The 27,481-nt window shown below is 42.8% G+C and overlaps 1 protein-coding gene and 1 pseudogene across 2 annotated transcripts; both read right to left on the bottom strand.

The window, feature by feature from the left end:
• Nucleotides 1-654: 654 nt before the first annotated feature.
• Nucleotides 655-3,706, bottom strand: LOC144249396 (antigen-presenting glycoprotein CD1d-like; annotated as a pseudogene).
• Nucleotides 3,707-22,084: 18,378 nt separating this feature from the next.
• On the bottom strand, nucleotides 22,085-26,692 carry LOC113201454 (antigen-presenting glycoprotein CD1d-like). Of its 2 annotated transcripts, XM_077791041.1 has the most exons (6): nucleotides 26,609-26,692; nucleotides 26,051-26,317; nucleotides 25,505-25,783; nucleotides 24,746-25,024; nucleotides 23,729-23,831; nucleotides 23,512-23,630 (listed from the first exon to the last, which is right to left on the bottom strand). In XM_077791041.1, exons 1-6 carry the CDS (start codon nucleotides 26,667-26,669, stop codon nucleotides 23,609-23,611), a joined length of 1,011 nt encoding a protein of 336 aa, XP_077647167.1. In that variant the 5' UTR covers nucleotides 26,670-26,692; the 3' UTR covers nucleotides 23,512-23,608. The 2 variants fall into 2 exon arrangements, with proteins under 2 accessions (XP_077647166.1, XP_077647167.1); XM_077791040.1 differs by lacking the exon at nucleotides 23,729-23,831 and having other exon boundaries at nucleotides 22,085-23,630.
• Nucleotides 26,693-27,481: the final 789 nt, after the last annotated feature.

The raw sequence follows: 27,481 nt of genomic DNA on the forward strand, positions 1-27,481 counted from the left end.
ACTATTTATATTTATATTATAAGACAGAGTCCTAAAATTCATTTTCTACATGGAGAATCAGCTCATCCATTCCTTGCAGTGATTTTATCTAATACATATATTAATTGCAATATGCGGATCTATTTCTTAGTTTCCAAAGTTTCCATAAAAGTGACACAAACTGGGAGAACCTGAGATGTCATTAGTCAGCAGTGTTCATTTGGGATGTCACACAGAATATTCTGCAAAATCATGCTGACATTTTAAAACCAGACATGTCACAGAAAATTCCAGATTTCCAGTCTTCTTGGGAAATACAGATTACAGCCAAGCCAGAGTTTGACTTTATACTTGACAACAGGCCACCGCAGCTGCCACCTTGGCACAGGATGTGAGCTTCCCAGCTCAAGACAGATTCCATCACTCAGAGGCCAACACCTGCACTTCCACCCTAGTCCCTGTATCTCCGCATTGCCTGCAGGTAAACACGGGAGTTTGCACTGCTGTCTGCACAGAATCACTTGTAACAGAAGGAAAAAGAACTTAAACTCTTTGATAAATTTTAAAAGAGGAGGTGATTATTTTTGTTACTTCTCCAAGACCACGCTCACTTCACCCTCAGTTCCCGAGCAGGGGAAGACTACAGTCCTGGGGAGAGACAGGTGGCCAGGAGACTCACAGGAAGTCTTCATAGGAGCTGTGAGGAAGTAGAAAGGGAGACACCATTCAGAAAACAGGAACAGGGGATGGAGAAGAGAGAATGAGGGAAGGAGCAGATGGAAGGGGAGACTCACCTGCGTCTCCTAATCCAGAAGGTTAAGCCTAGAATGAGCATTAAGAGGAACACCAGACAGGTCACCACCAGGAGGACCAAGCCTACAGAGGTGTGGCTCCCTTCTGCATGGGGGAAAACAAGGTGTGTGTCAGCACAGGACCCTTCCAGGTATCAAGTTCCCTGGTCAAGCACATGTGAGGGGGCCAGGTGCTGCTTTTTCCCCACCACCACCATGGATTTAGAGCATCAACTTCTATTCCTCAGAATATTTCTCTATTTCCCCACCTTTTCACAGGGTCTAGGCACCTGCACTACAGTTCATTTCACTATATAATAACGTAGCGTACAGGTGAAGCTGTGTAGCCAGGCAGACCTGAATCGATATCCAGCTCTTCCACCTTCTATGAGACTCTGGGTACTTAACCTATCTCAGCCTCAATTTCCTCATTTGTAAAATAAAATAACAGTAACTGCTTCAAAAGAGAGTGGTGATGCTCAGGTAAAGCACTGGATGCGGAGTGGCCTGGCCCCACGCAGGAAGCACTCAGTAAACCACAGCTCTCCTTGTTAACCTGCTTTTCATAAGTCCCTGATCCCCATTCTGCTGGGAAATGAGTTTCCCAGAATTCTGTTTTCATTTTATATGCAGTACTGATTTTTGAACCCTAGACTCTAGGACAAACCACTGAGCTGCATCCCAAGCCCTTATCTTTTATTTTGAGACAAGGTCTCCCTCATTTGGCTAGGCTGGCCACCTCCTTGGAATTCTCCTGCATCAGCCTCCCCAGCAGCTGGGAATACAGATGAGTGCTGTCATGCCCAGCTTCCAGGGATTCATTCATTGCCAACAACTTCCAGATCTCTAAGATTATGAGTCCCATTTCATCTTGTATTAATACATCGGATCTCAGTCCTATTTTCCTCTTTACTATGTCTGGAATCCATCCTTCTAGCCCTCCTAGTTGGTGTGCCAACTCCATCCTTCACAGTCTCCACCTGCCTCCATTTCCAGGACAGCCCCAGCCCTTTCTCACCCCAGTAGAGGACGAGGTCCTGCCCTCCTAGGCTGCTGTGCTTCACCCTGCAGGCCAGGCCAGTCGCCTCCCCAGCTGCCACATCCAGGGTTGCTCGGAGATACCACGTGTCATCACCATTGGGCAGGATGTCACCTCTCTGAGTGCCCTGCTGCTCCTGTTCCCCTCGCATCCACGTCACCCACACTGGCTGAGGGTAGAATCCAGACACGTGGCACACCAGCAGCAGATGGCCAGGTCCAGGACTGGGGCCACTGGACAGCCAGGCCTCAGGCTTCACTGTATCCATTAAAGGATAAGGAAAGCATAAGGTGAGAACTCTGCATCAGAGGTCCCAGGCCTCCTCCAAGGTTCATGCTCCCCAAATGTCCACTTCTGGAGGTGAAGTCTCCAGGTAGCTCTGATCCCTTTGTGTCACCTTGTCCAGGAGACCCATCCCTGATCTCCTTCCCCGCCCCTGATCCCAGCCCTATAAATGCCTCACCTCCCTACTCTAACACCCTGAGCTCAGCTGGAGCACACAGCATGTCTCAAACACTGTCTGAATCAATTCTGACCCACAGTCTTGATTTAATTCAACTCATGGAACCCAGCAGGTACTCAGTGACACTGGGTGATATGAACAAATACCCTCATGCCTTATCCATCTCCTCTATGTCTTCTTGCACTTTGTCTGATGCTTAAAGGAAAGCAAACCCTTGGATGGCAAAACCTACTTGAAGCTTAAAAGTAGGATAGATGGAGAGTACAGAAGACTGACCTTGCTTCTCCAGTTCTGACTTCCCTGTCTCTAGGAGGCCATTCACATATTGGGGGCAGATGTCATTGAGGAGCCACTGCACTGTTTCCCTTGTAACATCGTCCTGGTTGAGCACTTTGATGACCAAATCAACCCAATGTGGGGCCTATGGAGCCAGCTCCCAAGCAGTTCCCTGGAAACTCAGGATATGTTCTCCTTGATATGCTACATGGAGAAAGATGTTTCCAGGGTGCACCTCACAGCCACCAGACAGCTGCAGCTCCATGGGATCTGTGGAGAGAAACGTGCAAAACTCAAATGAGGTTTCAAGGACTGAAAGGGATGAAGGAGAAGAGACTGGTACTGGGGTTACACGGGGGACCCACAGTGGAAGGAAATGAGAGTGGGTGGCCTGATGCCTGAAACTGGGGCCCGGCCAGGCAGAAGCGCAAGTCCTCAGAGGGGGAGAAAGCAGACAATCTCATCCCCTCTCCCAGCAGGACTTCCATGTCCATTCTCTCACTGTAGTACCTGCACTGGATCCATCCCCTCAACTCACACTCCAAGGACAGCATTTTGGCGAATTCCTGTATGTCCCTGGTGAAGCTGCTTCGAAAACCCCGAAATATATTCTGCAGGTGGACCCACTGCTGGCTGTTGAAGGTGCCCTGGGCCCAGGGCTTCACAAAGCTGATGGTGTCAGAGGCATTGTTCCAACTGTGCGTCTGCAGCTCCCCCAACCAGGACAAGGCATCAGTGCACATCCAGCTGCTGTTAGTGAAGGAGGAGATCTGGAGATAGAGGAAGAGGACACTCCTTTGCAGGACTGGGAACAATGAAGACTGAGTAAGTACAGCCAATGGCCCACGGAGCAGAGAGCACACTGAAAGGAAGGAAGCAAAGAAGAAGGTGGGTCCAGGCGGGTCAGCTGGGTGTGCCAACCCTGACCCACACCAAGCAGGGAGCCAGAGGCCTAGCCATCTCTGGGGCATCCCTGCACTCCAGGCTCAGCGGCCTGTGGCTCATCCCAGCGCCCTGGGGAGCCTTTCCCTAAGTACCAAGCCCTCTCCCTCTCTTGCTTCTTTAGCGCCAGTAAGCGGGCACCCTGGGCCACTCACCTTCAGAGCTTCCCCACGCCTGGGGAAGCACCCACAACAGCAGGAACAATGTGCACTCCATCCACAGAGTCTGGGGACCTTCCAGGATAAGCCCTTCCCAAAGAGCTGCCCTCCATGCCACGCCTCCAGCAGGCTCTTGTGCTCTGCTTTAGGCAGGGACCCCAGCCAAGTCCCAGGTGCAGCTCAGGCAGCTGCCCTGCTCCTGCTGGGGTGCATTTTGCTCTTCTGCTAGACTGTCCCCCTCACCCCTAGCGGTTCCATCTGCAAGGAGTCCCGAAGCTGTGGCTCACATCACTGGTTTCACAACCAACTCACTTTCTCAGGATCTGTTCCAATGCACAAGAAATAGGAAACAGCACATGCAACACTTTGCAACTGTTATCTAACTGTTTAAAGAGAACATTAGGTGTATCTGTGTTAGGACTGCGACAGTGCCAAAAAAAGAATAGGAAAGAATTTGTTTTAGCCGTTCAGTTTGCCAGGTGGAGAAACTATGGGTAATTTTGATTTGTTTTGCTTTTTTAAGTCTTCAAAAAAATCTACAAGTGAATCTATTACATTGTCCATAAACTACCACATTAAAACCAATTTTCTCAGTGTCCTGAGGTAGGATAAAAGACATAGGATAGGTAGAAAGAATACAGGGGATAAAAATCAAGAGTGGCCTGGATTTAAGGTTCAGATTTAAAAATCCACATTCACATGGATTAAAAGTGCAATTTTCAAAGTCTCTTTCACATACTCTGATTACAAACAGCACTGTTCCAGCAGTTGTTAGTCCTCACCCACAGGTCCTTAAATAACTTCTTCCCTAACATGGACCCACAAGAAAAAAACGGATCTGAGAAATGCCTTTGCTCAACAAGTAGATATTCTTATGACTCATACTTTGAGGCTTTGATTACCTCATCTATATGTCATACTCTGCATCAAACCCTCAATGTGACACCAGTGTAGTAATGTTTAAATTCACAAGCAGAACAATGAAAACTCCCCAGGGGAACATTATAAGACATTTTTCATCAAAAATAAATCAGAAAAGGAAATGACCCCTACTGGGTAATTGTTAACCCTTCCACTCACCTTCACAAAGCAGGATTCAACCACCCTCTTAGATCATGTCCCTGTACTACAAAGACTTCACTCAGTTTGGGGAACTTGGTCCCATTTGCTCCCCTCACCAGCTTCCTGTTATAACCACTCTGACCTCAAGCTCTGAGGTTAGTTTCTCAGGGGAGTCTTCTGAGCCTCCCAGACTGTGAGCAAAGGCAGGAGAACTAGGCCAGCCGCACCTGCACCCCTTGCTCACTAACTTGTTTTGCAAACCTTTCCTCCCAGCAGCTGCAGAGCCTGTCATTATAGAAACATTCCTGTGTGTGTCTCTTTCTGTGTGCTCTTGTCAATCAGCTGGAGGGACAGCACATGTAAGGATCACATCTCTGGCTCCACTTCCTCCCATCTGACCACATGGATACTTCCCTTCCTCCCATACCCCTGTGTCCCTAGAGAACAAGCAACTGCCCCTCACTCTGAGCAGGGATCCTGGAGATCGCCCTAACCCACCTACCTTACTATAAGGAATGTCCCAAAACAGTTTGAAAGAACACAGAAAATTTATTTGGGTAACAAATAAACGACTGAGAGATTAAATGAGAGTTCAAAATAGCCCAAATAGTGAATGGGAAGGGAACTGGGCATAGATGTGAAAAGAAAAATATTGGGGACTGAATTGGAGCAAATTATATTCCATGCTTTTATAATTACACAAAAAATCCCAATATTATGTATAACAGTAATGCAGTAATGAAAAGATTAGAAAAGAAATGGAATTAATCTGTATATTAGAGGTGATTTCATATAACTGCAAAGAATACTGAATGGCTGGGTATCCAGATAGAAAATGAAGCAATGTTGGAAGCTCAGCCCACATGGAGCTGCCATGTACCTCCCTCTGCCATTGATTTCATTGTATATTCTGAGGCCCTGCAAAAAGCATCTCTGAAGAAGTCGCAGCAAGGGCAGAACTTTCCATCTGGTCTTAGCCAAACCTCTAATGGCATCACTGGACTTGGTACTTCCCTCCATTCCTCCTTTTACTTTACTTAGCTCAACTTCCTTTACTCTATTTGTCTTATCTATTGTTTAATTTTTTATTAGTGAATTATAGGTATACATAAAGGTGAAATTCACTGTGGTACGTTCACTCGTGTACACAGGATCCTTCATCAGTTTCATTCCACCATTCTCACATTTTCTGCCTCTCCTCCCTCCCTCTTCTCAATTCCTTGTCTCTACTTTATTGATCTCTCTTCTGTTCTGCTAAGATTCCCCCTCCCCTTTTCCCCCTTTATTTTGGTCTAGCTTCTGCATAAGAAAGAAAACACTTGATTCTTGACTCTATTGGGTCTGGCTTATTTCACTTAGTCTGATCCTCTCTGGTTCCAGTCATTTACTGGCAAAAGCTATGACTTCATTCTTCTTTATGGCTGAGTAAAGCTCCATTGTGTACATATGCCATGCTTTCTTTAACCATTCATCTGCTGACAGGCCTCTGGGCTGGTTCCATAACTTGACTGGTGTGGATTGCACTGCTATAAACATCGAGGTGGCTGTATGGTGATGGTAGGATGACCTTACATCTTTATGATATGTGCCAAGGAGCTGTTGAGATCTATTTCTTAGTTTTATATTGTACTCCTTAATTCATCTATTTGTCCATTCCTATCTTATTACCATAATGTTTTGATATGGCAGACACTCTGACTCCATCATTACATTTTTTTTCTATTTTGGAGCCATTTTAATGCTACTTAAAATTTTATTTAATTGAAAAACTGGGGAGCTAATTAATATTTTATTACATTAACTGTCCTAAACCAAGAAAGGAATACATCTTTTCACTAATTCAAAATGGTTTTTATCCTTCAGAGAACTATGTAGTATTTTATATGTGTCTGTACTATTCATGTGAAATATATTCCTAAGTATCCTCTTTCTCTTTTTGGATTTTGAATACATCACTTATTCCCATTTCCATTTCTAGTTGATTGTAGTTAACACATGCTTTCTTTTGAATGTGTTTATCTTTTTTACTTGAATAAACACCTTTATAAATTCTAACAAATGTTCTTTCAAACAGGGTTGTTTGTTTCTTCTAGGTACATAGTCACATCATTGGTGAAAAGGATTGAGTTCATCTCTTCCCCTGTGGGTCCCTCTGCCTCAGCAGCTGCTCTTGGTCCAACAGAAGGGTGCACCTCCTGAATCCCCAGATTATTCAAAGTCAGAGGGAAATGTCAACTGTCACATTCTGTGCCTGCTGATGCCCTTGTTTAGGATTAGGCCACAAAAACTGCATTTTTAGTTATACATGACAGTAGAATGTATTTTTTCAGAAAATACATAGCTAGAGTATAACTTATTCTATTTAGGTTTACATTCTTGTGGTCATATACAGTGTGCAAATACAAGGCTAGGAAAGTTATGACCAATTAATTCTACTCTTTCCAATTCCCCTCCCCCTCCCTTCCCTTCATTTCCCTTTGTCTAATCCAATGGACTTTTATTTTTCTCCTCCCCACCCTCTCTTGTTTTGAGTTAGTATCCACAAATTAAAGATGACATTCAGCCTTTGGTTTGGGGGGGATTGGCTTATTTCACTTAGCATGATATTCTCTAATCAATTACCATCAATTTACCAGAAAATGCCATGATTTCATTTTCTTTATGACTGAGTAATATATATATATATATATATCACATTTTCTTTAATGATTCATCTGTTGAAGGACACCTACATTGTTTCCATAGCTTAACTATTGTGAGTTGAGATACTATATGGATGTGACTGTGTCCCTGTGGTATCCTGTTTATAAGTCCTTTGGGTATATACCAAGGAATGGTATAACTGGGTCAAATGGTGGTTCCATTCCAAGTTTTCTGAGGAATCTCCATACTGCTTTACATAGTGGTTTCACCAATTTGCAATCCCATCAACAATGTCCCCCAGAACCTCCCAACACTAATTGTTCTTTATAACTGCCTTTTCTGACTGGAGTGAGATGGAATCTCAGTGTAGTTTTAGTTTGCATTTCTCTAATTGCTAGAGATGTGGAACTTTTTTTCATATAGTTTTGGCCATTCATATCTTTACTTTGGTGAGGATTTGTTCAGTTTTTTTATCTATTGATTGATTGAGTTATTTACTTTTCTGGTGTTAATCTTTTGTGAGTTCTTTGTATATCCTGGAAATTATTGCTTTATCTGAGGTATTGGTGGCGAAGATTTAACCCAATAGGTAGGATCTCTGTACACTTTGTTGATTCTTTTCTTTGCTGTGAAGAAGCTTTCCAGTTTGATACCATCCCATTTATTGATTGTCTATTTTACTACCTGCATCTAGGGGTCTTGTGGAGGAATTTGATTCCCAGGCTGACATGTGACAGTTGGGCCTACTTTTTCTTCTAGTAAGTGCAGGGTCTCGGGTCTAATGCCTAGTTCCTTGATACACTTAGAGTTAAGTTGTTTTCATGGTGAGATACAGGGGTTCAATTCTAGATTTCCCAGCACCATTTGTTGAAGAGGCCATCTTTTCTCCAATGTACATTTGTGACAACTTTGACTTGTATGACACAACTGTACTTATGTGGGTGTGTCTCTGTGTCTTCTATTCTGTTCCATTGGTCTAAATGTATTTTGGGGTGCCAATACCATGCTGTATTTGTTACCATTGCTCTGTAGTATAATTTAATGTCTGCTATTGTGAAGCCTCCGGCAGCACTTTTTGCGTTAAGGATTGCTTTGGCTACTCTGGGTGTCTTATTTTTCCAAATGAATTTCATGACTGCTTTTTCTATTTCTGTGAAGAATGTGACTGGGATATTTATAGGAATTGCATTGAATCTGTATAACATTTTTGGTAGTTTGGCAGTTTGATCATATGTATGCTGCCTATCCAGGAGCATGGGAGAGTTTTCCATTTTATGAGGTCTTCTTAAATTTCATTATAAAATTCTTTCACTTCTTTTGTTAAGTTGATTGCCAAATTTTTTTTTGAAACTATTGTAAAGGGGATAGTTTTCCTGATTTCTATTTCAGCTGATATATCCTTGGTGTATAAAAATGCAGTTGATTTATTGATATTCATTTTAAAACTTGTTACTTTGCTGAATTCACTGAGGAACTTTGTCAAAGAGTTTTTGAGTCTTCTGAATATAAAAATCACGTTGTCAGCAAATAGGGATAGTTTGAGCTCTTATTTTCTTATTGTGTCCCTTTGATTTCTTTCTTTTCTCTGATTTCCCTGGATAGGGTTTCAAGGACTATGTTGAATAGGAGTGGTGAAAGAGGGCATCCCTGTCTAGTTCCAGTTTAGGGAGAGAATAATTTCAGTTTTTCTCCATTTAGATTGATTTTGGCCTCAGGTTTAACATATATAACTTTTACAGTGTTGAGGTATGTTCCTACTACCCCAAGTTTTTCTAGTGTTTGAAAATGAAAGGTGCTGTACTTTCTCGAATGCTTTTTCTGCATCTCTTCAGATGATCATATGATTCTTGTCTTTAAGTCTATTGATGTAATGAATTGTGTTTATTGATTTTTTTAAAGAGAGAGTGAGAGAGGAGAGAGAGAGAGAGAGAGAGAGAGAGAGAGAGAGAGAATTTTTTTAATATTTATTTTTTAGTTCTCCTTGGACACAACATCTTTGTTGGTATGTGGTGCTGAGGATCGAACCTGGGCCACACGCATGCCAGGCAAGCGCGCTACCGCTTGAGCCACATCCCCAGCCCATGTGTTTATTGATTTTTGTATATTGAACCAATCTTGCATCCCTCAGATGAACCCCCACTTGACTGTGCCTCGCTCTTTTACATATGTTACAAAAACTGCATTATCTGGTGCAAGTTCCCGCTGATCATGGTGGTAAAAAATTAATTCAATTTCCTTCTTCCTGCTTGGAGATAAGGGAGACAGCCTCCTTCTTCTCTTAGAACCCAAAATATCTCTTTCCCAACTACAAAAATCAAACTACTCTGGAAAAATTATTTCCCACTTCCTGTTTCTTCAAGACTTTCCGTCCATGCCTTTATGTCTCATGTTCACTGCTTAGAGAAGCCCTTGAAAAAATAACAGAATGATTGGGAAGCTATCTCTCTTTCCTCTCCTGCCACAATCTTCCCCTGAAGCAAAGAGAAACATATAGTTAACTTTCATGAATAAAGGGAAGGAAAGAGAAAATATGCAAGAAAAGAAATAAAAGCATGGGTTAAAATGCCAAAATATTACCTAGCAACATGACTGTAGAATTTTCCAGAAGGGCAGGCATAAAAATTAAATAATAAATAAGCCAAGAAAACACAAACCATCCAAATGAAAATGGCCAACTTCCCAGGATCCATTTGATGGCCAATCTCTGATGTCCACTGAACTCAAAACAGCACAGGAGAATTATGAACAGTGAGCACCAAGGCCCACGCTTGCCTGCTTCCCTGTTCATAAATTTTTAAAAATCGCACTTAGTTTCTTCAAAAAGACAAAGAACAGTGAAGGGGCATCCAGGAACTTCCAGTGATCCAGTCTAGAATCATTGAATCCATCACATTACTAAAGTGTTAAGAAAACCAGAAGGAATTGTATTTTCTCAAAAAAAAATATATTTATTGGAAAGCTGTGTTAGTCAGCTCTTTGTGACTAATATAACTAACAAGAACAACTTAGAAGAAGAAGAGTTTATTTTGAGCTTATGGTGTCAGAGGTTTCCCCCACGCTGTGATGATACTATTTTTAGGGGCTTGAGGTGAAGTGGGACATCACAGAAGAATGAGGCAGGGGAGGAAAGCTGTGGGCTGGGGAGAGGCCACAGCACTGCCATGGGCAAGGACAAAGGGGCAAAACTCAACACCTCAGGCCCCAGATTTAAAAGAGAAGCTGCAGGAGTTGGCTGCCCAGCTGGGTTTCGAGATTTGTTTTGGTCCCATCCTTCTATCCAGGCCCCTGTTCCTCGAGTTTGAAATGGGCACATTTACTCTGTGCCATCGTGCCTTGGATTGATGTGATTTGCTCTTGCCCATTACTGGGCTCACAGCCAAGAGTTTCCCTGAGTCACAGATGAGATTTTGGACTTGGACTTTGGGGAAATGCTGGAACTCTTAAGTGTTGAGAGCCACAGTCAAAGGGGCCCCGGCTGATGTTTGGCTCACAGTGGCCCCAGCAACATCTAGCTGATTGGCTCCTCTGCGGAGCTGCTCATTGGGCTGTTTCCCTGCCCTTCAGACTGCCAGCTGATGATTGGCTCACAGTGGCCCCAGCAACATCTAGCTGATTGGCTCCTCTGTGGTGATGTTCATTGGGCTGTTTCCCTGCCCTTCAGACTGCCAGCTGATGATTGGCTCACAGCGGCCCCAGCAAATCTAGCTGATTGGCTCCTCCACGGAGCTGCTCATTGGGCTGTTTCCCTGCCCTTTCAGACCACGGAGCTGCTCATTGGGGGACTTCTTTGGCTCCGCCCACGTGACCCAGCCAATCGGCCTCAAGAACAGGAGGATTGTGGGAGGTGGAGAGGTTGGTGTGGGTGCGAGGCTTGTGGAAGCCGGTGGTGGCAGTTGGGCTCTGAGGGTTTTTTCCTGAGGAGCTGTTTTGTTTGGCGTTTGTAGTTCTAAAAATAAAGTTAGTTTCTTTTGACAAGTGGCTCCTGAATTGTGCCCAGCCAGACTGCGGCATTTGGTGGCTCGCACGGGGAGCAACTGAGGGTAAGTAAACTGCTCGCCCCTGAGGGCAGGGCGACAGGATGGGTAGCCATTCTGTTTCCTCTTTTGTTTTGCTTCACTTTTGTTTTAAGTTGCCTGTCCCTGGAGATGAGTGGACTGAAGAAAAACCGCTCACATCTGAGGAAAAACTATTTCTGTCTGAGGAACAGATAGGGAAAAAGGTTATAATGATTTTTTGTTGTTCCATTTTTATTTCATTCTATCTCGGTTTTGTTTGGTGTTATCTTGTTGGGTTGTATTATAGTAGAAATATGGGATCAGAAATTAGTAAAAAACAAACCGAAAGAGTGTTAAGTAAATTGTTAGAGGAAGGAGGCATCTCAGTAAAATCAAGAACAGTCAGGGCATATGTTGATACAATACAAAAATTTAGCCCATGGCTTTTTAAGGAGGAGTTGTTAAATATATCACAGTGGGACCATCATGGTGAAGATTTAAAAAGAATAGAAAAGAACAACCCAGAGACTCTGCCAGTTGGCACATTGCCATTCTGGACGTTGGTATCTTGTTTGCTTAGTCCAAAGCCTTCAATTCAGACAAAGGTAGAGGCTAATAACACCTTTCTATCAGAAAGCGTAAGTGTCCAACCAACAGCACCACCTCTACAGGACACTGCTTCTAACAGCATTCTATCACCAGAGGGCATAAGTGTCCAATCAACAACACCACCTCCATATACTAGGAGGCTCCCAACCCCCGCAGTTGATAGTTGGGATCCTGAGACAGGATCTCAAGTATTAACATGCCCTGTATTTGAGGTAGGAGGGCAGCGAATTTACCAGGGTTTAAATTTCAAAACAGTGAAGGAGCTAAAAGAGGCTGTAACAACCTATGGTCCTCAAGCACCCTTCACTGTAAGCTTGGTCGAATCCATTACCAACTTAAGCATGACGCCAGCAGATTGGGCTAATATGTGTAAAGCTGTGCTAAATGGAGGACAATACCTGTTATGGAAGGTTGCCAATGAGGAATTTTGCAAGGAGACGGCTAGTCGAAATGCAGCAGCTGGTTATCCTCAGAGAAATCTAGATATGTTGTTAGGAAAGGGACCTTATGAGGATCAGCAGCAACAAATTGCATATGATCCTGGTGTATATTTACAAATTGCTGTAGATGCAGTTAAGGCATGGAAGACTTTACAAGGACATGGAGGTTTACAAGGTCAATTATCTAAGATAATACAAGGAGCTAATGAACCTTACGCTGAATTTGTAGATAGGCTTATTCAAACAGCTACCAGAGTTTTGGGGAATACAGAACAAGCAATGCCATTAATAAAACAACTGGCTTATGACCAAGCGAATCGTTGGTGCAGAGATATCATTAGACCATGGAAACAGGAAGGTTTAAACACATATATTAAGTTATGTAGAGACATTAATGAGCAAGAGCAAGTCATGGCAGCTGTAGTAAAACAGGCTTTATATGCCAGGCCAAGAACATGCTACAATTGTCAACAAATAGGACATTTTAAAAGGAATTGCCCCATAGGAGGAGGGTTTAACAAAACTAGGTATCAAAGGAGTAGAATACCAGGTATTTGCCCACAATGCCGTAGAGGGAGACATTGGGCTAATGAATGCCGTTCTCAAACCACCATAGAGGGCACTCCATTACATTGGGCTAATGAATGCTGTTCTCAAACCACCATAGAGGGTACTCTATTATCAAAAAACGAACAAGGACCAAGGGTTTATCCACGATATCGTGGAGAAAGGCATCGGGCTCCATTGCCAAAAAATGGACAGGGGGCCCCAATGCTCCGGGGCCCCAAACCACAAATATACGGAGCACTAGAGGAACCCAGCAACCCCAGAAACCCCATCAGGGTAGTGACCAAGACACATTGTCCATCAGATCCCTCATCAGACAAACCAGAGGGAGTGCAGGGTTGGACATCTGTGCCTCCGCCAGATTAGTACTAACTCCAGAGATGGGAGTTCAAATCATACCAAGGTCCTGACCCAGTGATTGTCTGGAGTCGGGAGCCTGTTTGTGTGTTTCCACAGGGAGAACAGCAGCCGATTTGGATTCCAGAGAGATTAACTAAAGCGATTTCTACAGACCAAAAAGAAGATGATTTGGCTCAAATCCATAACAGCTGATATCCAAAACTCCAATTTGGCTATCCTTACATCTGTGACAGAACCAGGATGCTTTTTTCAGTATCTGTTTTATTATTGCCCTTTCCCATATCATGAAGTTCTATTTTGATTTTTTTGAGCTCATACAGACCTAGGTTAATATTTTGCTGATCAGTTCTATTTTTTTTTTAACTATAGAGTTTTTAAACATTGCAATGGAGATTTCACCTGTAAAAAGTTATAAGGCCTTTACTATTATGTTATGTGTTGTATGTATTATATGTGTGCACACTTGTTTTGTGTTATATGTTTGAATGTACGTATGTCCATATATCATATATGATGAGCGCTCATGAAAAAAATGGATCCAAATTTTTTTTTATTCACGTGATTTAAATGGTTTAATTTAAATTGGGTAAATAACTGTTAAGAATTGTTTTAATATGTAAACAAAAAAGGAGGTTAACAGATCTGTTTGTTTACTTTCACCTTTCCTTTTCATTATGTTTAATAATTCTCTTCAAGATAATGTAAATTGTTAAGAAAATTGTTTTCTTTTAGTGCCTTCTGGAATGTTACATAATTTTTTCTTTAGCCATTATTGCCAGAATTCCTATCTTCATCCCAGTGCCGGTGAAGACAATGTAAATTGTTAAGAAAATTGATTTCTTTTAGTGCCTTCTGGAATGTTACATAATTTTTTCTTTAGCCATTATTGCCAAAATTCCTATCTTCATCCTAGTGCCAGTGAAGACAAAGATAAAACTAATCTACAGCTTCTGCAATAGCCATCACTGAACTGCTTGCAGAACTTGCCTAGACTATGTGTCACTTGTATGCATTGTGAACTCACTTGTATGCATTGTGAACTATCTGTTGGTGCAGCGACTTGTGGTAGTGTTGGGGTATTTTTGCTGATGATGTCATCGGTGGTACAATTTTTCCAACAAGAGCCGTCAATTGGCTTGGTATATCTTCCTCCCTTCTGCTTGTCATGATCGTTCAGCTAAAATTTGGGGGCCAACAGAGGTGAGGCAAAGAACCTCACCCCTCCCCCCGCTGGTACCTCTCCACAGGTGTGGCTGTATACTGGACCGGTAGTCAATGATGGGTAAGATTAAATTACAATGGTACCAACCTAAGACAAGAGACTGACGCCCTGAGGTCAGCTCATCCGAAGACGGGTAAGGACCATATGTACTATTGGACAACCTAAGGCAGGCACGGTCCCTAAGCCACATGCTTGCTGTTTAAACAGAGAGGGGGAGATGTTGAGAGCCACAGCCAAAGGGGCCCCAGCAAACTTCCAGCTGCTGGCTGATGATTGGCTCACAGTGGCCCCAGCAACATCTAGCTGATTGGATCCTCTGCGGTAATGTTCATTGGGCCGTTTCCCTGCCCTTCAGACTGCCAGCTGATGATTGGCTCACAGCGGCCCCAGCAACATCTAGCTGATTGGCTCCTCCACAGAGCTGCTCATTGGGCTGTTTCCCTGCCCTTTCAGACCACGGAGCTGCTCATTGGGGGACTTCTTTAGCTCCGCCCACACGACCCAGCCAATCGGCCTCAGGAACAGGAGGATTGTGGGAGGTGGAGAGGTTGGTGTGGGTGAGAGGCTTGTGGAAGCCAGTGGTGGCAGTTGGGCTCTGAGGGTTTTTTCCTGAGGAGCTGTTTTGTTTGGCATTTGTAGTTATAAAATAAAGTTAGTTTCTTTTGACAAGTGGCTCCTGAATTGTGCCCAGCCAGACTGCGGCACTTAAGACTATGGGGACTCTTGGAGATGGACTAATGTGTTTTGTGTTGGGAGATGGGCATATGCTTTTGGGGACCAGGGACAAATGTTACGGTTGTATATAAGGTGTCCCTCAAAAGCTCTTGAGTTAATGTGAGAATATTCAAAGGTGAAATGATTGCACTGTGAGAGCTCTAGCCTAATGGTCCTTCCTGGTTTGAATGGACTAACTGCCAGGTAGCTGTAGGCAGATGCCATGGCTGGAGGAGGTGGGTCAGTGAGGCCTGGACGACTCTGATTTGCTTTGGACACTTACCCCTTCTCTCTCTGCTTCCTGACAGTCTGTGAGCTGAGCTGCTCTTCTACACCACCTCCTCTGGCCATGATGCTCTGCCTCACTTCAGGCCCAGATTCATGGAATCAGTCAACCATGGATGGAACCTCTGCAGCCATAAGTCCACAATGAACTTTCCTCCTCTGGTTGGGTACTTTGATCAAAGCTATGAAAAGCTGACAAACACAAATACTTTTCAAAGTACATATTTTTTGTGAGCTTTCAACAATCCTTGAGCAGCTTCTGGCTGTGAAGTATCATTTGCTCCTTCCTTATTTGATTTTTCTGCCTTTGATTTTCATCTGCCAATTGGAGTATTTTGGCAGATGCTTGGGGAACATTACCTGTTTTTTTTTTCCTCAGTTTCGATGACCTGGAACTTTTCTTGTGGCCTTCCACCATCGCTCTCTAGAGCCTGTTGTCACTGACATCTTGATATCATTTCGTCGATCATCTTCATGCTCTCTCACTGCCCTCGGCCCTCTGAGGGCTAAAGGATATCCTCATAGAACGCAGCTACATCCTGTTTGATTCTGTCAAGCACATCAAGGAAGCATTCAAATGTTCACCCTGTGTTCCAAAGATAAGCCACTGGACATTACAATACTGGCAGCACATGCCTGCTTCTTAAAGGAAACCTATTCTCATTAGCAGGTAAGGAGGGAAATTAAATAAGGGGACCTGTTCTTATTGTCATCTTAATTCACCAAACACATTAGGAATCAATCAATATTGTCATTTCTGTGGAGTATGCAGGATCTCAGGGCATTTGACTCTGAATCCAAAAAAAGATTTCTACAATGGGACTGTTATTCAGAATAATACAAAAAACACATGTAAATAATTAACAGAAATATATAGTTTCAAAAGATGGGTGAGATTATTTTATCTCATCATGAAAGATCAACTTGTATGGACCATTCCATACAATAAAAAAAAAATATTTTGTGGACGTTCGTCAACACTAGTATGTGCAAACTCACGTGTCCAAATACTGGGGAAAAACAGAAAGTGAGGACTGTGAACAAAATACAGGAACATATTTCAGATAATCACATAACTTTCCTTCCTCTTTCCACTTGAGGACAATTATCAAATCAACTCACAAAGAAACCCTGCCAGGGCTAGTTACTCTCACTAAGTTGGAGAGACAAAGATTTAAGTCCAGAGTCTTAGAGAGCTAGGTATAGTGTCAAGTGGTCTAACATGTTTACATTTTGCAACTAGAACCTAAAAGCAAGAAGCTCAATAATATCTATCTTTAACTCTCTCTCTTTCTCTCTCTCTCTCCCTCCATACAAACACATACACACACACACACACACACACACACACACACACACACACACTAAAACAATTAAATTAACTTGATAAACAACAGTGATGAAGACAAAAATTTTGAAGCCTTCAGGGTGAAATACACTTTATATATAGGGAGGAAATGAGAAGAGTTTGTAAGTAACAATACAAGCCAGAAGTTAGATAAACAACATCTTAAAAGTCCTTTTAAAAACTCTCAAACCAGGATTCAATATCCAGGAAATATCTATCAAACCTAAGGTGAAAAACAAAGTATTTCAAAACTAAAAACTGAATGAATTTTCTGCCCACACAGGTACATGAGAAATTCAGAAGGAATTTCTTTAACTTGAAGGAAAACGGTGCTAGCAGAAATCTTGGATCTATAAAAAAAAAAAAAAACAACAGTGAAGAGTATCAGAAATGGTAAATGCATCAGTAAATATTAAATATTTTTTTCTTATTTTTTAAAATTTACTTTTAAGGTAAATAAATAGAGCAAGAACAATAACAAGTACTGTAAATTAATTTCATATTTAAAAGTAAAACATATGGCTGCCAATTGCCTATGTGGACCTCCCAGACCTCAGGCTCCCCATATTCCAACACAGGGCTCCTCCAGCCACCTCCTCTTGGCACACTGCAGCTGCCCCCATAGGCCCTCAACATGGTAACCTCCACCTTGAGACACCAGACAGGGCCTGGAGGCAGGTGCCCAGAGCAGCACTGACTGTACCTCTACACAAGCCACCCAACACCATCCCATGGCCCACCCTCACTGCCTCATCTCTGAAGGCTGTTGCCCCCATCTTGGGACACTTCTGATGCCATCTTGGGTTACCTCCCCTGCCACCATTGCCATTTTTAGTTGAGGAGCTTCCATCTAGGGACACCAGCTGGGGCCTAGAAGCCCAACATCAAGGCACCTAAAGGTTTGCCACTGCCACCAGCTAGAGACACAGCCACTACCATCTAGGGACAACAACCAGGGCATGGATGACCACCACCAAGGTCTTCCAGCCTTGGTTACATGTGACATCTCTCCACCATCTTGCTGCAGAGTCAGGAGAGAATTTTGCACAGGGTTGCTAGGTTTGAAGAGAGTGTGAGGCCATCTTGATCCAGGCTCACCCACCCAACCAGCCCAGCACCCACAGGGTTCTCAAGGCCAACTCCAGCAGCACATGCTGGGACCCGACACCAGCCCAGTTCCCAGCTCCCTCCCCAATCCAGCATCCACTGACCACCTGGGTCCTACTGGTTTGGCAATCAAAAGGGCCCTCTGGCTCTCCAATCCCCAGTCTTCCAGCCCTCTAGCCACCAACCTGGCTCAGCACTCGCAGCTACATGGCTGGCCTGCTGCTCTCAGTGCCTGGTCCTCATCTGCACAATACTGAACAGCTCTCCAGAACAGGCACACTGATGCTGGTGCTCAGCCCTGAGGACCTCCAGAGAGAGATTCCAGATTAGGAAGTCAAAAGCATAGGGGTGAGAGAGATACAGTTTAGAAACTAAGTTACAGACCAGGAATTGAGGGGTCCACAAGTTAAGACCAGGCTCCTACAACACACAAGTGGACCCCAAAAGAGATTCCTGGGCTTCAGTATTCCAACAGGGACTAGCAATTGCTATGCCCTATCTCCAGGAGTTCCACATCCAAGACTAACCCTCCCAACCCTAGTAAACTTCATTTCAACAAAGAGAGATTCTGAAAGAAATACAAACAGAAATGCTCAAAATGAAGAAAACAATAAACAAAGTTAAAAATTAAATAGAAATCATCATGAACAGACTTAGAAGATAGAACCTCAGACAATAAGACATAATATATAATCTTGAAAATAAACTTGACCACACAATGAAGATAATAAGATATGATGATCAGAACCTCTAAGAATTATAGGATAACACAAAAAGACCAAATTTAAGATTCATTGAAATAAAGGCACAGAGATACAAACCAAAAAAAATATACTATTTGTTTAATAAAATAATACCAGAAAATTTCCCAAACCTGAAGAATGAAATGGAAAATCAAATACAAGAGGCTTACATGACGCAAAATGTACAAAATTATAACAGATCCACACCCAGACACTTCATAATAAAAATATCTAGCACACAGAATAAGGAGAGAATTTTAAAGTTCACAAAAGAAAAGTACCAGATTATACATACAAGGAAACCAATTTAGATCTCAGTAAATTTCTCAACCCAGACCCTCAGAGCTAGGAAATCCTGAAACAACATTTACCAAGCTCTGAAAGAAAATGGGTGCCAACCGAGAATCTTATATCCAGCAAAATTAAGCTTCAGATTTGATGATGAAATAAAAACATTCCATGATCAACAAAAGTTAAAATAATTTACAACGAGAAAGCCTGCACTACAGAATGTTCTCAGCAAAATATTCCATCAGAATGAATGAAAATCAGCAAAAGGTGGAACTGCATAGAAAAAGTCAATCAAAGGAAAAACCAAGTCACCTTAAAAAAACAAAAATAAACCAAAATGAAGACAAATCATAGCTCAATGATAACCCTGAATGTTAATTGCCTAAACTCATTAATCAAAAGATATAGTCTGGCATATTAGGTTTTTTAAAAAGACCCAACAATATGTTGCCTTCAAGAGACTCATCTCATAGGAAAAGATATCCACAGACTGAAGGTGAAAGAATGGGAAAAAACATATCACCCACATGGACTGCATAAACTAGCAGGGGTTTCTGTCCTCATATCAGATAAAGTGGACTTCCAGCCATAGTTCATCAGAAGAGATAAATAAGGACACTTCACTCTGCTTAAGGGAACCATACATCAACAAAACATAACAATCATAAATATGTATACCTCCAGCAATGGAGCATCTATGTACATTAAACAAACCCTTCTCAACTTCAAGAATCAAATAGACTACAACAGAATAATATTGGATGACTTCAACACACCTCTCTCACCAATACATAGATCGTCCAAACAAAAACTAAGCAAAGAAACTATAGAAATCATCCATCAATAAGAAAATACACTTTATATCAGCAACACATGGATCATTCTCTAAAATAGAACATATGTTATGCCACAAAGCATATCTTAGCAAATACATAAAAATAGAGATACTATCCTGCATTGTACAAAATTTCATAATAGAATGAAATTTGAAATCAATGTGAAAATTAAAAAATAGACTAAATAATACACTCTTGAATAACAAGTAGATAGCAGAAGACACCATGAAGAAGATTTAAAAAAAACAACTCTTAGAAGTAAACGTGAACAATGATACAACATATGAAAATCTCTGGGACTTATGAAGGCAGTGCTAAAAGGTAAGTTCACTGCATTGAGCTCATTCATTAAAGAATAAAAGTCAACAAATAAATGACCTGACATTACATTTCAAGGCCCTAGAAAAAGAACAAAACAATACAAAAGTAGTAGAAGACAGGAAATAACTAAACTCAGAAATGAAATCAATAAAATTGAAATAAAATAAACAATTCAAAAAGTTAACTAAACAAAAAAATGGTTCTTTGAAAAAATAAATAAAATTGATAAACCATGAGCTATGCTAATGAAGAAGAGAGAGAAAACTGAAATTACTTAAATTCATGAGGAAAAAGAAAATATGAAAAAGGAAATATCATGGATATAACAATTGAAATACAGAAGATAAATTAGAAACTATTTTGAAAATTTACACTCCAGGAAAATAGAAAATATCAAAGATATCAACAAATTTTAGAGACATATGGTATGGACAAACTGAGTCAGGACATACACAATTTAAACAGATCAATTTCAAGCAATGAAACACAAGATGCCATCAAAAGCCTGCCAACCAAGAAAAACCCAGGAACAGGGCTTCAAAGAAGAATTAATTCCAATACTCCTCAAATTACTCTATGAAATAGGAAAGAAGGGACCCCTTCCAAACTCATTCTATTAGGCTAGTATCACCCTGATATCAAAACCAGACAAAGTCATATCAAGGAAAGAAAATGTCAGGCCAATAGCCTGGATGAACATAGATGCAAAAATTCTCAATTCTCAATAATTCTGGCTAATCTCATACAAAACACATTTAAAAGATAGTGCACCATGATCAAGTGGGGTTCATTCCAGGGATGCAAAGTTGGTTCAACATACAGAAATCAATAAATGTAATTTATCACATCAACAGACAAGAATCATAGGATCATCTCAATAGATACAGACACACATTTGACAAACTACAGCACCTCTTTGTGTTCAAAACAGTAGAAAAACTAGGGGTAACAGGAATATATCTCAACACTGTAAAAGCTATTTATGCAAAGACCAAGGCCAACATCATTCTAAATGGGAAAAATTTAAAAGGATTCCCTCTAAAAACTGGAACAAGACAGGGATGCTCTCTTTCACCACTTCTAATCAATATAGTTCTTGAAACTCTAGCCAGAGCAATTAGACAGAAGAAGAAATTAAAGGGATATGAATAGGAAAAGAAGCACTCAAACTATCACTATTTGCCAACAACATGATTCTCAATTTAGAAGATCTAAAAAACTCCACCAGAAAACTTCCAGGACTAATAAATGAATTCAGCAAAATAGCAGATGCCTTCAAAAGATGAATGGATAAAGAAACTGTGGTATATATACACAATGGAATATTACTCAGCATTAAAAGAGAATAAAATTATGGCATTTGCAGGTAAGTGGATGGAGTTGGAGAATATCATGCTAAGTGAAGAAAGTCAATCCCAAAAAACCAAAGGTCCAATGTTCTTTCTGTGGATGCTGATTCCTAATGGGGGTTGGGAGAACATGGGAGGAACATTAGATAGGGCAAAGGGGGGGAGGGGAAGGGAGGAGTCATCGGGGTAGGAAAGATGGTGGAATAAGATGGACATCATTACCCTAAGTACATGTATGAAGGCACGAATGGTGTGACTCTACTTTTCGTACAGCCAGGTAAATGAAAAATGTGTTCTATATGTGTACTATGAGTTGAAATGCATTCTGCTGTCATGTATAGGATAAATAGATAAATTTTTAAGATAACAAAAGTAGCCTGTGATACAACCAAAAAATTATATTGAATGCTGGAGCACTGATGTACTTATAAATACATAGCCAAAAAGCTACTCTTGGTTATCAATAAAATCCTGAAAAGGAACAAGAATCGTGGGGTAAGTAAGAAAAGAATGAAAAGACAGCAGACTTAAACCATACCCCAAATTATATTGCTTTAATATAACACAAATCACATGCAAATGGTCAAAACAAACACTTAAAAATCAGATGGTCCTATAGAATAAAAAGGTAGAATACAACTATCTGCAATCTACAGAAAACACACTTTAAGAACAAAGACAACAGTACAATGAATCTGACATGACTTTCCCATCTTTATATATATGATTAAATGACCAATGTAATCACACATCATATACAACCACAATAATGGGATCCTAAGTGGAAAACCACACAAAATATATTTGGGGAATCAAAGAGAAAGCCAGTGACTAAAATACCCATAAAATACAGCAAACATTTGATAATTACACAATATATTTTTAAATAACCAATAGATCAAAAGAAACGAAACACATTTACTATTCAGTTTCATAGTTCCACTTCTCAGGATTTACTTGAGATAAGGAAAACCAAGGGCACCCAAAGACTCTGTGTAAAAGTTCAGAGCAGCTTCATTCCTGAAGGCACAGGATTATAGATCACCAAAGTTTGTGATTCCTTTAAACCGTTAGTATTAGTATATGGGAAGGAACTATTGATAAATGGAACATGAATGAGTCTCAAACACATATTGTGTCAAGTGAAGAACAGAAACATTCCATTCCATTTATATCAAATTCTCAGACTGGTAAAACAAAAAGAAGTAGAATGTAGATCAACACAAACTCATGCTGGTATTAACAAGGAGAAATCACAGACTTTGGGAAACTGAAAAGTTTCTGTGAACTTGGGAAGATGGGAAAGTAGTTACATAAGTGTAGATATTAGTATAACTCCTTGAATATAGGAACCCCTTCTTGTATTCAAATTATACTTTAAGTTTATTTTACTCAAGTTTATTTGTTTGTTAGCAACACAAATAAGATTTTATAAGAGGGTGCTCAGGAGAACAGAAATATGTCAGTTCTTCATGATTCATAAAATTTTTCGTGGTAAACGGGTGTTGAAAATAGATCTTGAAGAAGGGAAAAGAGACTTGATCTTGGTGCACCCGAGATGGGACCAGTCAGCAATGCTTATTTATCACAAATAATATTTTGTCCAAAGACGAGTTAGCTTTTTAAATCACATGTCACATAAAATTCTAGATTTCCAGTTTTCGGGAGAAACATAGGCTGCAATCAGGCCAGAGTTTGACTGGGCCCTTGACAGCTGGCCACTGCAGCTACCACCTTTGCAAAGGACATGTTTTTCCAGCTCAGGACAGACCCTGTCACTCCATGGCCAACAAGGGCACTGCTACCCCAGCCCTTACCTGCTCATTGCCAGCAGGTCACCAGAGGAGTTGGCACTCCTGTTTGCACAGAATCACTTGGGCTTAAAAACTTGTCATACAAGGGAAAGGACTCGAACTCTTTAGATAAACATTAAAAGGATGTGGATGACCCTTTTCGTTTTTACTTCTCCAGGTTAACTCTCCATTCATCCTCCATTCCTAAGCAGGCAAAGACTTCAGTTCTGGGGAACTGAGGTCTTGGGCTCCAGACAGGCAGGTGACCAGAAGACTCACAAGATGTCTTCATAGGAGCTGTGAGGGAAGAGGAAAGGGAGACACCATTCAGGAAACAGGAACAGGGGGTGAAGGAGAGAGAGCAAGGGAAGGAGCAGATGGAAGGGGAGACTCACCGGTGTCTCCTGATCCAATAGAAGCCTAGAATGAGCACAAAGAGCAGCACCAGGCAAGCCAGTACCACCAGGATGACCAAGCCCACAGAGGTGTGGCTCCCACCTGCAGGGGGACACAGGATGTGTGTCAGCCCAGGACACCGCCCTGTATCAAGTTCCCTGGTCTAGCACATGTGAGGGGCCAGGAGCTGCCTTTTTCCTCCCCCCATTTAGAGCATCAACTTCTATTCCTCAGAAGTTTAGATTCCCTACCTTTTTACAGGGTCTAGGCACCTCCACTACAGTTCATTTCACTATATAATAACGTAGCGTACAGGTGAAGCTGTGTAGACAAGGCAGACCTGAATCTATATCCAGCTCTTCCACCTTCTATGAGACTCTGGGTACTTAACCTATCTCAGCCTCAATTTCCTCATTTGTGAAATAGAATTACAGTAACTACTTCAAAGGGGAGTGATGATGCTCAGGCAAAGCACTGGATACAGAGTAGCCAGGCCCCCACCAAGGAAGCACTCAGTAAACCACAGCTCTCCTTGTTAACCTGCTTTTCATAAGTCCCTGATCCCCAATCTGCTGAGAAATAAGTCTTCCCAGATTCTGTTTTCATTTTTTATGCAGTACTGATTTTTGAACCCTAGAGTCTGGGACAAACCACTGAGCTGCATCCTTAGCCTTTACTTTTTGAGACAAGGTCTCCCTAATTTGGCTAGTCTAGCAAACTAGTTGGAATTCTCCTGCATCAGCCTCCCGAGAAGCTGGGAATACAGATGAGTGCTGTCATGCCCAGCTTCCAGGGATTCATTCATTGCCAACAACTTCCAGATCTCTAAGATTATGAGTCCCATTTCATCTTGTATTAATACATCAGATCTCAGTCCTATTTTCCTCTTTACTATGTCTGGAATCCATCCTTCTAGCCCTCCTAGTTGGTGTGCCAACTCCATCCTTCACAGTCGCTCCCTCTATGCTGGAGAACCACCTGCCTCCATTTCCAGGACAGACCCAGCCCTTTCTCACCCCAGTAGAGGACGAGGTCCTGCCCTCCTAGGCTGCTGTGCTTCACCCTGCAGGCCAGGCCAGCCGCCTCCCCAGCTGCCACATCCAGGGTTGCTCGGAGATACCACGTCCCATCTGCATTGGGCAGGATGTCACCTCTCTGAGTGCCCTGCTGCTCCTGTTCCCCTCGCATCCACGTCACCCACACTGGCTGAGGGTAGAATCCAGACACGTGGCACACCAGCAGCAGATGGCCAGGCCCAGGGCTGGGGCCACTGGACAGCCAGGCCTCGGGCTTCACTGTATCCAATAAGGGATAAGGAAAGCATAAGGTGAGAACTCTGCATCAGAGGTCCCAGGCCTCCTCCAAGGTTCATGCTCCCCAAAGGTCCACTTCTAGAGGTGAAGTCTCCAAGTAGCTCTGATCCCTTTGTGTCACCTTGCCCAGGAGACCCATCCCTCATCTCCTTCCCCGCCCCTGATCTCAGTGCCCCATAAATGCCTCACCTCCCTACTGTAATACCCTGAGCTTAGCTGGAGCACACAGCATGTCTCAAACACTGTCTGAATCAATTCTGACCCACAGTCTTGATTTAATTCAAACCATGGAACCCAGCAGGTACTCAGTGACACTGGGTGATATGAACAAATACCCTCATGCATTATCCATCCCCTCTATGTCTTGCTCTTTGTTTGATGCTTAAAGGAAAGCAAACCCTGGGATGGCAAAACCTACTTGAAGCTTAAAAATAGGATAGATGGAGAAGACAGAAGACTGACCTTGCTTCTCCAGTTCTGACTTCCCTGTCTCTAGGAGGCCAATCACAAATTGGGGGCATGTGTCATTGAGGAGCCACTGCACTGTTTCCCTTGTCCCTTTGTCCTGGTTGAGCACTTTGATGACCAAATCAACCCAATGTGGGGCCTGTGGGGCAGATTCCCAAGCAGTTCCCTGGAAACTCAGGATATATTCTCCTTGATATGCTACACGGAGAAAGTGTTCTGAGATGTTCCCAGGGTGCACCTCACAGCCACCAGACAGCTGCAGCTCCATGGGATCTGTGGAGAGAAACGTGCAAAACTCAAATGAGGTTTCAAGGACTGAAAGGGATGAAGGAGAAAAGACTGGTACTTGGGTTACCGGGGGACCCACAGTGGAAGGAAAAGAGAGTGGGTGGCCTGATGCCTGAAACTGGGGCCCGGCCAGGCAGAAGTTCAAGTCCTCAGAGGGGGAGAAAGCAGACAATCTCATCCCCTCTCCCAGCAGGACTTCCATGTCCATTCTCTCACAGTGGCGCTTGCCCAGGATCCATCCCCTCAACTCACACTCTAAGGACAGCATTTTGGCGAATTCCTGTATGTCCCTGGTGAAGCTGCTTCGAAAAACCCGAAATATATTCTGCAGGTGGACCCACTGCTGGCTGCTGAAGGTGCCCTGGGCCCAGGGCTTCACAAAGCTGATGGTGTCAGAGGCATTACTCCAACTGTGCGTCTGCAGCTCCCCCAACCAGGCCAAGGCATCAGTGCGCATCCAGCTGCTGTTAGTGAAGGAGGAGATCTGGAGACAGCGGAAGAGGACACTCCTTCGCAGGACTGGGGAAAAGGAAGACTGGGTAAGTACAGCGAATTGCCCACGGAGCAGAGAGCACAGGGAGAGGACGGAAGCAAAGCAGAAGGTGGGTCCAGGAGGGTCAGCTGGGGTGCGCTGACCCTGAGCCGCACCGCACCAGGAGCCAGAGACCCCGCGATCTATGGTGCATTTGTGCGCTCTGGGATCCGCGGCCCAGGGCTCATCGCAGCTCCCTGGAGCCTTTCCCTAAATCCCAAACCCCCGCTCTGTCTCCGCCCTTTAGCGCCAGTACGCGGGCACCCTGGGCCACTCACCCTCAGAGCTTCCCCACGCCTGGGGGAGCACCCACAACAGCAGGAACCACCCGCACCCCATGCCAAAGAGTCTGGGACCTTGCGGGCTCCGCCCTTCCTAAGGCGCTGCCTTCCAAGCCCCGCCCCCAGCACCTTGTGAGCTCAGCTTTTGGCAGGGACCCCAGCCAAGTCCCAGGCGCAGCTCAGGCAGCGGCCCCGCTCCTGCTGGGGTGCATTTTACTCTTCTGCTGGACTGTCCCCCTCGCCGCTAGCGGTTCCATCTGCAAGGAGTCCAGAAGCTGTTGCTCACTTCACTGGGTTTCACAACAAACTCACTTTCTCAGGATCTGTCCCAATGCAGAGGGAATAGGAAACAGCACATGCGACACTTTGCAACTGTTATCTAACTATTAAAAGAGGACATTAGGTGTATCTGTGTTAGGACTGCGACAATGCCTAAAAAAAAAAAAAAAAAAAAAAAGGAAAGAATTTGGTTTAGCGGTGTGGGTCTCCGGGTGGAGAGACTATGGGTGATTTTGATTTGTTTTACACTTTTAAGTCTTCAAAAAAAAATCTACAAGTGAATCTATACATTGACTATAAACTACCACATAAAAACCAATTTTCTTAGTGTCCCGAGGTAGGATAAAAGACATAGGATGGGTACAAAGGAGACAGGGGATAAAAATCAAGAGTGACCTGGATTTAAGGTTCAGATTTAAAGTCCACTTTCACCCTGGATTAAAAATGCAGGTTTCAAAGTCTCTTTCACTTATCTGATTACAAACAGCACTGTTCCAGCAGTTGTTAGTCCTCACCCACAGGTCCTTAAATAACTTCTTCCCTAACCTGGACCCTCAAGAAAAAAACGGGTATGAGAAATGCCTTTGCTCA

This window comes from Urocitellus parryii, chromosome 11 (assembly GCF_045843805.1).
Source record: "Urocitellus parryii isolate mUroPar1 chromosome 11, mUroPar1.hap1, whole genome shotgun sequence".
NCBI classification, from domain to species: domain Eukaryota; kingdom Metazoa; phylum Chordata; class Mammalia; order Rodentia; family Sciuridae; genus Urocitellus; species Urocitellus parryii.